This window comes from Halichoerus grypus, chromosome 8 (genome assembly GCF_964656455.1).
Source record: "Halichoerus grypus chromosome 8, mHalGry1.hap1.1, whole genome shotgun sequence".
Taxonomy (NCBI): domain Eukaryota; kingdom Metazoa; phylum Chordata; class Mammalia; order Carnivora; family Phocidae; genus Halichoerus; species Halichoerus grypus.
In genome coordinates, this window is record NC_135719.1 from 130,428,325 (window position 1) to 130,441,116 (window position 12,792).

The 12,792-nt window shown below is 35.3% G+C and overlaps 1 protein-coding gene across 2 annotated transcripts in view; it reads right to left on the reverse strand.

The window, feature by feature from the left end:
- The window catches only part of CEP128 (centrosomal protein 128), a 387,410-nt gene that overhangs the window by 306,180 nt on the left and 68,438 nt on the right, over positions 1–12,792 (reverse strand). For both annotated transcript variants that reach the window (XM_036093994.2, XM_078054045.1), the window contains one exon: positions 597–683. In XM_036093994.2, coding sequence (XP_035949887.2) covers positions 597–683 — 87 coding nt within the window. The remainder of the gene's footprint in view (positions 1–596; positions 684–12,792) is intronic.

Sequence of the window (12,792 nt, forward strand, 5' to 3'; positions counted from 1 at the left end):
AAATCAAGGAGGTAATGGTAGATTTACAGAGTGATACAGAGGAGAGAACATTACATCAGGGGCAAATTTTCATTTTATCATTCATTACCTTGGGCTCATGCTTAAATCTATTCATTTGCAAACTGAGGAGAGTTGGCTGTCCTCTAAATGCCTAACATGCTAACAGGCTCTATAGATTCACAGACATGAATATAGGTCAAAAGTCCTTAATATTTAATGCGCCTACGCCGATTTTCTATGATGAAAATGAATATATTCAAAATACCCACCCTTTAAAGAACAGGTCTTTCCTAAATAACCCTGCAACAAAGTCAAGCTTCCTAAGTGTTCCCCAGCAAGGAATGATAAAGTTCAACTGGCCTCTAGAAAGGGAGTAAGTAGCCAGGTGACAAGGTAGCAGATGACCTGTACATGTTTCCCAGAGCAAGCTGCAGGAATAGCAGAGCTATCAAACCAAGTGACTCCACATCAAAACATAAAGGCTTCACTGTGTTCTAACAAATGATCTCAGGGACAATTTTCAAGGCACTCAACAAGTATCATTGGCCCCATTTCAAAGAGCATTACTCTTTGAAAGATAACTTTCAAAATCTTACTTGACTCTTCTCAGTTTCGGTCTGTTTTAGCTTATTTTTCATGACTCCCTCATTTTCATCTGCTTTAGCTTCTTGTTTCTTCAATGCCTAGAATGAAAGATACAAAAAAATATGTATTATTCCAAAATACATATAGAACTGAAAGACACTATTAGGATTTATTAATGAAAAGGGGGGAAGATGATGATTATGAGTTGTACAACATACACAAAGGAATTACAACCCTCTCATTCACTGAAGTCCTAAGAACACTTCAGCAGTGATATATATTTTTGTATCAAATATAAAAAACTTCTTGATCTTCCTAATCAATTTCCACTTAGTTTCACTTTTTCCCATCTTTGGGTATTTTGTTACACATTTAGGGAGCGTAGACAGCTAACAGTTCTCTTGGAAACAAAGCTTACTGCCAGGTGAAATAATAGTATAAAAATCATTATCTGTTCAACCATTTAGACATAATAATAAAAATTAGCTCACTAATTTTTCAAATTCTGAAAAAATATCTTAAGATAGAAACATGCTTGTTGCATCATTATTACATGTATGATGTTTTATCACTACACAGAACTGGCTCTTCAAACCATTCTTCACAAAGAGAAAAGAAAGCATTCTTTTCTACATTTGTCTCTCTTTAATAAAATGGAAAAAAGGAACTTAAAGAAAATTTGAATTTCAAAAGGTAACTAGAAAAATGTGTATTTTGGTTTGCTCTACAGTAAAACAAAATTAAACTTAAGAAAAAATATATATATATACTTGGAGCAATCTTTCATGACATTTAAAAGGCATTCTATTTAAGAAAAATTTTGATAATTCTAGCATTTAGACTTAGGAAGGTATATGTGCAGAGGACACCCAAACTGAGAAAAGCCAAATGCCAGAGGTCTCCAACAAGATCTATGATGCTCAACAGAAGAACAATTTTCAGACAAACAGCAAAACATGTTAAAAACTATTTTCATGCAGGGGCACCTGGGTGGCTCAGTCGGTTAAGCATCTGACTCTTGATTTTGGCTCAAGTCATGACCTCAGGGTGGTGAGATCCAGCTCTACCTTGGATCTCTGTGCTCAGCAGGGAGTCTGCTACAGATTCTCTCTCTCCCCCTCTTCCTCTGCCCCCCCCCACTCTCGCGCGTGTTCTCTAAAATAAATAAATCTTTAAAAAAAAACTGTTTTGATGTAAATATAATCAATCATATTCAACTTCCTTAACTTACATATCCAACAAATAACTCCTAAGTGCATTTACTATGTGTCAGGCACCATGCTGGGGATACTAATATACATGCATATAAAATAACCATGGCCCCCTGTCAGGAAATTACAGCTCCCTCTGCCATGGCTCCAACTCTAATAAAAAGGAATTGAGTAGAAAGTCAGAGAGGCATCATCAAAATGAAAAATAATTTTGGTTTGAGTATAGTAATAATATTACAACACTTACAGCATTCACTATGTCCAGGCGTTCTTCTTCTTACATATTAAATACATTATATATATTGAACATATACACTTAATCTTTATTATGTGGGAAACAAAGGCAAAAGAAAATATTACATTTGCTTACTACCTACAGCCCACTGACAAGTCCTTGTAACAGGCAGAGTGACATTCCTCTAGGAACTCAGCTGCCTCGATGTTAATGGTTTGCTAAGGGCAAAATGCAATCTTAGCTTAACACTATCCTCACCCCCAAGATCCTATAAGTCTACTTTAACATATAAAAATTCCTTTGAAAACTTCCTTTATCTCTAGCCCCCAAGATATATGTTAGCAATCATCTTCCAAGCATATGACCCATCGATATACATCTGAAGGGTCTCATGACTGAGTTTTTACTAAACAGTAATAAATGACCTTTTCCTAACAGTAGTCCCCTCAAGGCCCTGGAAATCTGCCTCCAAAATACCTCGGAGGTTTGCGCCATCCCTAACCCCCTCCCAATTCGAAAGTATATAATTGGCCACTCCTCATGATCCCTGTGCAGTTCTTTCCACCCATGGGTCCTGTCCCTGTGCTTCAATAAAGCCACCCTTATGGGGGACCTGCGTGGCTCGGTTGGGCAACTGCCTTCAGCTCTGGTCATGATCCCAGGGTCCTGGGATTGGCCCGCATCGGGCTCCTTGCTCTGCAGGGAGCATGCTTCTCCCTTTCCCTCTGCCTGCCACTCCTCTGCCTGCCTGTGCTCTATCAAATAAATAAATAAAATCTTAAAAAAAAAAAAAAAAAAAAAAACAACCCTTTTGCACCAAAGACCTCTCAAGAATTCTTTCTTGGCCGTCAGCTCTGAGCCCCAACATTTCAAACCACATCATTTATAAATCCGCAAGTTATTATTAAGCCAATTTTATTAAGAGGGAAAGTGGGGTACAAGTAGTTGAATCGTACTGCTTTTCAGGTAGTTATCAAATGATTTTGATGTTTGATATTTGTCCTTTCTTGTAGGGTAAGTGGAATTTGTAATAATATTTAATTCTATATGCATAATCTATTCAAGGTGGGATGTTTTATAAATTTTGCCCGCACTAAATTACCCTAGAAACCTGAAACTGACTGCAGGCATTTTTATTCTTTCCATGACGCTTTCCCCAGCCAACATGCGTGTGTAAGAGAATGAAAAGATAAAAGATGTTGTTGCTACATTTTTTAATCATTTCATAAAGTTTTGAACTATTTCACTTCTCAACATCATCATTTCAACCTAGCCCCATTTTGTTTTAAATGAGTTAAACTTAATTGGTTATCTTTTCAATATTTTTTCATTGAGCTAAAAACCAGCCTGGGCTTTTTCCATGGTGGGGGTGGGGGGTTGTTACAAGGAAGACTTCCTCTGGCAGCTGGTAAGTTTAATTAAACTATAAATAGCCTCTGATTCTGGATTCAAACTCCTGAGCAGAAGCCACTCCAATTCAAAAGGAGAATTAAGCTCCACTTCCCAGAGGGAAAATATCAAAAAATGTGTGGTGCTATGTTAAAAACCACTAAAGTAATTAACACTTATTTTGGTAGATACTTTGAGACTATACAAATATCCTTAAAGTTTCACCTACCAATTTTAGTTCAAAGCCAGAGCAAAGATAACACTATCAGGCCTTTTTTAGTCTACAAAATTTTCCCCCACCAAACCTTATAATCTAATACCACCCAGATTCCTAGTAAATTAACGCAGAGGTCAGTGCTTACCAGTACGTGGAACGCTAAAACTCTCTGCATTTACCCCAAGATAACTTGCTTACCCCCAAAACACTAATAAGTGATCTGGAATTTATATAAAACTATTATAGATCGATGGAATACACTCCTCAAAGCCCCACCAAACACTGGCTGTTCTCTTAATTCTCTTGGGCTACCTCCCTGTCCCCTTACATCTTGTCCATCCTCATTGTTTACTTTCTTTGCACCTTCTGGACCTTCCCCACAACCTTCTAAAACTCCCTCTCCAGGTTCTGCAGAGCAGTTTGCCTCTATTCCAGTACTCAATTTTGAACAGTTATACTTGTAACCACACCCAACACCCCTACTTCCCTGACCCTGTGAAGACTTATCAGTTACCAGAATTCATTCCCCGCAAAAGGGCAATGTGAGAAATTATTTTTATGCTCATACTAATAGATATTTAATCTTCATTTTTTATAATTAGTATAAATATTAATAATTTTACTTGATGTTAAAGAAATAGAAATCAATAAGCTGAACTTTAATTAAACAAATTGTGTTTTATAACATGGAATTATACCTTATAATAACATAATTCTTCGGAAAGTCAACTTTTTTTTAAAATCCTAATTTCCATATATGAGCTAGTTGAATAAAAGAACCTCTAATTCTTTTGGATACCTAGGAATCTGCAAAAAAAAAAAAGTCCTTTCCTCATCACTTTCTACCTTCAACATCTGACCAGTTATTTATAATATCTCTTTCCCAAATAATATACTTTTCTACTATAGTTGTACTTTGGTGCCCAAAATCTTATTTAATACCCCCCCTTTTTTTTTCTCCTTTTACTCTAAGGATATATAAGTCTTAGAAAAATTTAGTCGATGAGAACTTAAATTCTATTGTTTTCAGTAGAGGAGCCAAAGTGAGGTCTAAAGGAGTAACCCAAAGCAAATTACTGTATTTCCACCATATCATCTAGAAATGTCATTAAGTTTGAGCATTATTTCTGCTTCCTACAGACCACCGGTCAGTAAACAAGTAAACACACATGCAATATCTAGCCCAGAATACTGAACATATTTTCTACATTAGGTAGTTTAAAATGAAAGACAAAGAAAATCTAACTCTTAAGACCTAGTAAAAACATATTAATGCACTTTTAACTTCTGAAAACACGAATAACACTCAAGGAGAAAGACTTTAAAAACTGAATCAAAATCACAAGCTATTTCTTTAAACCTTAATAATAAACTTTAATCTACTATCTTTTTAAGTGTATGAGGCTGCAGTATATTTCTTTTCCATTTGACTTAGATCAAGCAATGAGAATTATATTAAAACTGACCCAGTAGAAGCAGTTATAAAAAGAGAAAAAAAATCACATGCCAATGAATTTCTATTATTATGTTATTTTGCTTTTTAAAGTGTGTGTTTTTTTTCCTTAAAAGCAGTTTAGCTATAAAGCTATCATGTGCCCTGCTCCAGGATTCAGATTGTCTTCTACACGTTTAAGATTACAGCAACAACACTGAGCCTTAATAGTGCGTCCCTGGAGCACATTTAAATCTTTAATAACAACAATTTTTCTTCTTTTCCTTAAGTGTGCCTATTTCCATTAAAAAGACTAACATACTGAGTATTATACTACTGTAGTTCTTTAGAGGTAGAGGATTCTGAATTCTCATGGTTACATATTTTTTTTTAAAAAAAGCAGCCTTTTCCTTTAGAAAGTAAAGGAAAGGAGAAAAGGAAGATGTTCATAGACATCTCATCTGACCATAAAAACTCCCACAACTTTGACAGTAGGCATATTTATCAAGAGGCTCTAAAAAATAACACACTCAAAAATAAAGAACAAATAGGGAATTAAAGGCCCTTTGTCTACTGAAAAGGGACCAGCCCGCCTGGGTAAGAATGGAGCTGGAATGAAACAGAGGTAGGTCCTATGTTAACTCCCACACAGGCCACTGAAAATTAAACAAAAACAAACAAAAAATGATGAACATAAACTATCCTGTCTCATCCTAACCATTCAGCAGTGCTCCAAGTGCATGCCTTTGGTCACAAGGACAAGAACATGTAGATGACTCACTGGTAAACCAACAAAAACTATAGAAAAACAAATCTGCTCACATGGAACAATAGGTCAGTAACATTACCCTTTAAAAGGTACAAACTTCCAAGTCAGATTTTTTTTCCCAGTAACAAAGAATGAGGTCATGTCACTGAGAATTAGAAAACTACTGCTCTTACTATGTATTATTAAAGACTTTTTTTTTTTTTTTTTTTTTTTAGCACTTTTAGGTTCATAGCAAAACTGAGAGGGAAATGGAGTTCCCATATACACCAGTGTCCTCATACATGCATAACTTCCCCATTATCAACATCTTCAACAAAGTATTACATTGTTACAAGTGATGAACCTACACTAACACATTATAATCACTCACAATTTACATTAGGGTTCATTTTTGGTGCTGTACACTCTATGCATTTGAACAAATATATAATGACAGGTATCCATCATTACAGTATCATAGTGTATTTTCATAGTGTATTTTCACTAAAAATCCTGTGCTCTACCTATTCATCCCTTATCTCCCAAATTCTGGCAACTACTGATCTCTTTACTGACTCCATGGTTTTTCTTTCCCAGAATGTCATATAGTTGGAATCATACAGTATGTAGTCTTTTCAGATTATTCTTTCACTTAATAATATGCCTTTAAAGTTCCTCTATGTCTTTTCATTGCTTCATAGCTCATTTGACTATATTTTTATAATTAAATTCTTCATGTAGGTACAAAATAAAAGTTAGCAAATATTTTAAGCTTCACAATATAATGTAATTCTGATCCAAAGTAGACCACATGAACTATAAAGTTAAAAGTTTATATTAATGTATATTGAAAATTTTAAATAGCTTTAAGAACATTTGTTATATTTCAAATCAAGAAAAAACATTAAGTACTTAATATGTATAAAATACTGTAATAAGAAACATATTTAATTGAGATTTTTTTAAAAGATGGAAATCTGGTGTCTATTTCCAAAATTCTCTTTTGAAAACCTAAATCACAACTCTAAAAACCATCAAATACCAATAGAATAATACATATTTTGAAAAGGAATATATATGCATAATGCAGCAGGATTTTATTGCTCAGGACTACTACTACTCACTTAAATTAACATAGATTTTATTTCTGTCAAGCTCTGTGAATTTCTAAATTTTGTTTTTTCCTAAATCAAGTTAGAGATTCCTCCCACATGAGAACTAGCTAAAGTCATGGAAAATTTTAGCCTTTAAATTCATCCAGTTGGGGATTATCTGTGCCAACAAAAACCAAACAAAAAAAAAAAAAGTTTCTTTTCAAGACAGAAAACAATGCATTCATATTCTAAATCCCTGAACCAATATTTAACTCAAAAATAGCTAGATTTTACTTAAATTGTTCAAAGAAATTTATTTTTCAGCCATAACCAAGGAACAAAAATTCTATACAAACAACTACCACTAAAAAAAAAAGAAAAAGTTTAGTAAGTTAAAGTAGACCTGCATGATAAAGTCCAAAGGGAACCCAACTGTGATCATTACTATTATAACACCATACAGATTTTTGGGATATCAAAGGGAGAAATTCTAAAAACCTGCTGCCAGTTGAATTATGTGTATTTTCCAGATGGAAGTGGTAAGCACATTGTGTGTGGAGTCACAAGATACAACCATTCCTGTTTTTCAAAAGGCAGAGTAATATCAAGTATCATGCAGTTAAGTAAGATTTATCAGTAGTTAAGTACATCGGTATTACTTCTGATGGTAACTCTAATCCTTAATGATGTTCTTTAAAGATACCTGAGGTTTTGAAACATAAAACTCAAAGCTTCTCTTTGAGAATGGCCCAGATGTCTATTTTTTTTTTTCTTTTTTGTCTTCTTATGATAAGGTGTTTATTTTTTCAGGAATCTGAAGAGCTTTTATAGAAATGATTGTGGTAGGATATATGGTCACTTATTACTGACCTATTTTCCCCAATGAATAGGAAACTTCCTGTTTCTACTAGGTCCATATTTATGGAGTCTATGACTGGCTGGGGCACCCTTTGCCAACGAAGCCAACCAAGGTCATGGGTTCAATCACCATGAGAGCCAATTCCCTTTGCTCTGTTCCATGGTCATAGTCCTTACCCTAAACCTTAGCCAAAGGCCACATGGAAGACTAACTAGGCCAGAGACCCCAAATGAATCAGCAAGATCTACCAGAACTATAAAAATAACTTAAAAGTAAAATCCCTATTGACTACTGTCAGGATTTCATTCTTTAAATGTTATTAAATTTGCCAATCTGCAAAACAAAACCTTAATTACTACCTACAAAGTTGGTTTGCTAAAAAGACATACAAGTCTTTTGCCTTCTTTAATTCAAAAGCAACAATGGTAATGAGTATTATTCCCTAAAATGCCACTGCTTTTACTGGAACGGATTTTATTTTTATGCAATCTTTCACTTACGAATAATCTTGCAAGTAAAGTTAAATGTGAGCCCAACAAGTGCACTTTCCAGGATTTCCTTCAAAATCAAAACGCAAAGGCTCTTAGTGGAGGGTCTGTTTTTATCTGAGTAGTTTCCTCTTTGAAAAAGGACACTCAGAGTTTTATTAGAAACCCCAGAGCAATATGATACTTCATTTGACTTTCTAAATACAGGACCACTGAGTTAGAATTGTTGACAAACAGAAGATCATAAATAATTACAAAAATTTTTAATTTCTCAAGTTTAAAAAAAATTAAAATAAAATAAAATTTCTCAAGTTTTATATGTATTTGAGCAGAATGCCCTGTAAATATATAACACCTTTCATTGCTTAGAGTTAGAGGATGTTATTTTATCCTTTGAATATTTTTTTCACTATTTTCTAATCAAAATAAAACAGTACCAAGTCAATGAGTAAGTCTATCTGTAGCAGAGTGGTCTCTGTTTACACAACATTACTATGCACTCAGTAGTTGCCCAATAAATATTAATTGATAATGATGGAAAAGCGCTTTATAAACAGATGGTCTAGGATAAATTCACTGAAAATGTAGATAGAAACATTACACTCTTCAAGAAAAGCACAAAGTAGAAATTAAACAAATCCTGCACTCAGAAAATCTCAGGCTATTGTCAGGCAGCTGTTCAGTCAACAAGAGCACAGACATTTTTCACCATCATAACATTAGCAGCATTAAATGTCTATTTGCATATGTTGCTACACAAAGGGACTCACACAGATTCATGCTAGCCTTATTTGTTATAGTTTACAATGACAATATTAGCAAGAACAAGTAAGTACACACAGCAAAATAAATGTGATTAAACAATACTTTAAGTCTCGTCATATATGGTATGAACATAAAATGTGTCAGACTTAAATGCAACTCACAGCAGCAATAAGAGTATTTATTCATAATGCAAACCTCAACTATTTCCAAACAGATTCTGAGGTTCTTTACAAGAACATCTATACACATGCTTAAAGAATAGGTGAAATAAAGAAAGGAGTCAGAGGCCATAATGGTCATTTTGGAGAAAATAAGAAATGACTCTTCAAGAACCTAGAGAGCAAATGATCAGGAAAAAAAAGAAAAGAAAGTAAAACAAAAAACTGTATGAGGACTAACTTCGATGAGGATTGGAACAAAGAAGCTACAAGCAAACTGATCAACCCAGGAAGATAACCTGAAAAACACAGCTTATTCAAAAACATTTGAATAATAAAAAATAGTTACATACAAATAATACATTATATGTTAAAAAAAAAAAAAGAAGATAGCAAGAAGGGAAAAATGAAGGGGGGGAAATCGGAGGGGGAGATCAACCATGAGAGACTATGGACTCTGAGAAACAAACTGAGGGTTCTAGAGGGGAGGGAGGTGGGGGGATAGGTTAGCCTGGTGATGGTATTAAAGAGGGCACATACTGAATGGAGCACCGGGTGTTACACACAAACGATGAATCATGGAACACTACTTCAAAAACTAATGATGTATGGTAATTAACACAATAAAAAATAAAATAAAAAAAATAGTTACATACATTGGAGGATTTTGGAGAAATGTTGAAATGGAGAGGTGAAAGGGGATAGAAAGTACACTGCAAACATTTAATAATTAACATCCTTAGGTAATATTTTCTTAATAAAGTAAAAAGTCTAAGAAGAGATGACATAGGTGTTAATTATACAGAAATGAGATTTTAAGAATCTCAGGACAACTGACATCTACACATCATCTCATAAAACTGCACCCTTCAAAGGAACCCAAAAACCTTCCCTAGCATCCTAACACTTGGCATTTTACTTCTCTTATGATGTAGGATACAGTTCTATACTTTCAACTTTTGTTTTATCAATATTAAATAGCAGGCTCCTGAAATATATGATCTGGAATATTCTTTAATCCAACCAGCTATTACTATCAATACTACCCAATAAAAGAGGGAACATGGCTTGTGGAAACTGTCTATAATATGCATGAACCACACGGGAATTATGCTCTGTGAATGGAAATTCAAGTACTGAGTGAGTACAAGGTTGAAAGAGACAACATACAAGATCTCTTCCAGCTTCTCTTCTACAAGGAATTTTGGGGAAAATGATATTTTCCACAAGAAAAAAATATTAAAAGGGTTTTATTGTCATCTGAAATGATCAAAGCCTAATAAAACAGACTTACAGGTTAAATCAGCAGGGGTAGGGGGCAGGAGGCAAAGAGGTAAATCAAGAAAAAGACTAAGGAAGAAGACTGGAGAACATGATGTCTTGGACCTGCACATTTCAAGCTATGCCAAATAGTGTTCAACCAGCTTTGAAAGACAAATCCTATAATAGAAAATCATTCTTTTCCATCTATTTCATTTTTATCAGCATGGTAACATTAATGGTTCTTTCACAACCTTACAGAAAAGTGTTTACTTTATCTTTGCAAAAAAATAAGTAATTCACAGGTAACAAACACAGAAGAGAGAAGAAAATAATTAACATGGTATAAAATAGTAAGACAAAGAACAATATTGTAAATCAAAACTATATTGAATCAGAATTTAAATACGTATTTCGGCCATGGATTGGTAAAGTGCTTATCATGTAGCAATAAGCAATGGGATAGAATCACATTCATAAAAGAAATACCTAAAATGATTTGAAAACACAAAGTCTCAGCAAAAATGCCACTTCTTCCACCCAAATTTTCCCAGAGGGTCAAGAAGAGATAACTATTGGTTCTAGAGGGGAGGGGGGTGGGGGGATGGGTTAGCCTGGTGATGGGTATTAAAGAGGGCACGTACTGCATGGAGCACTGGGTGTTATACGCAAACAATGAATCATGGAACACTACATCAAAAACTAATGATGTAATGTATGGTGACTAACATAACATAATAAAAAAAAAAAGTTGAAAAAAGAAGAGATAACTATTTCCCCTCTGGGCTCCTCTGAAGCCTATTTCAAAACTGAAATAACACGCTTAGTGAATTACAGAGATTATTAACATTTCTTTCTCAGCTAAACTGGGGGTCCGTCAAAGTCAAGATCATGCTTTAAGTACCATTAAATCTCTAGTCTGCAGCACAGTACCTGGCATATACTAACTACTTGAAGGTACAGGCTGAATATTTTACTATGTATAGTTCTGACTACATAGTAGACAATAGAAACACTTATCGGGCCCTTATTCCAGGCCAGCCATAGCTCTAGGTACTGTGGATACAGCAGTGAACAAAGTGCCTGCCTTCATAAAGCCTGCATTCTGGTCAGGGGGCAGACAGATGACAATAAAAAGCACTAATAAAAAAAAATATGGCAGTTTAAGAGGCTCAGGAGTGAAGAATGGGTTTATCAAGGATAGTTAATAAGGTCTTGCTGAAGTAGGGCTCTGAATGACATGAGGGTAAACAGCAATGCAACTGTTTCCAGAGTTGAAAATTCCTGGCTCTGGAAATGGAAAGTGCAAATGTCCAAAAGCAGGAGGGTGCCCGGCATGTCTCGGGAAAAGCAAGAAGGCAAGTGTAGTTGGCCTAGAGTGGACAAGAAGAACAACAGAGAATTAGTGGACAAGAAGAACGACAGAGAATTAGAGGAGTGGGCATGCAGGAACAATAAGACGGGTCTTGTAGGCAGAGGACTTTATATTTCATTCTGAATATTATAAAGAAACCATTGAAGAGTTCTGAAGAATGATGTGGCACTATCTGGTTCTGTGGGGAAAAGACTGTAGGAAGGTAAGAATGGGAGCAAGGGGGCTGGCTACTGCACCAGCCCAAGCAGGAGAAAATAGAGACAAGAGGATAGATGAGAGTAGTAGTGATGGAGGGGATGAGGAGTGATCAATTCAGAAAATATTTTTTAAATATTACTGATGTCGTGCCTGGGTGGCTCAGTCCATTAAGCATCTGACTCTTGATTTTGGCTCAGGTCATGATGTCAGGATCATGGGATCAAGCCCTGTGTCCGCTCAGCACGGAGTCTGCTTGCCCCTCTTCCTCTACTCTTCCTCCTGCTTGTCCTCTCTCTCTTTCTCTCTCCCTCCATCTATTCTCTAAAGTGAATAAAATCTTTAAAAATAAATAGAGCTAGGGGCGCCTGGGTGGCTCAGTCGTTAAGTGTCTGCCTTCGGCTCAGGTCATGATCCCAGGGTCCTGGGATCGAGCCCCGCATCGGGCTCCCCGCTCAGCGGGAAGCCTGCTTCTCCCTCTCCCACTCCCCCTGCTTGTGTTCCCTCTCTCTCTGTCAAATAAATAAAATCTTTAAAAAAATAAAAAAAAAAAAATAAATAGAGCTAACAGATTTAATGATGGACAGGATGTGAAGGATGAGAGAAATGGTAAAGGCGAGAACATAAAGGAACCACATAAAATTTTTTTAATATAAAGTTAATATTGCTTTTGTCATCAAGACAAGTATCCATCCTTTTAGAAGAAATAAATCATAGGAGCTACTTACTAGGCTGAACCACACAAAAAAACACAATTTAGCACCTTCTATTCAAGTTCCCA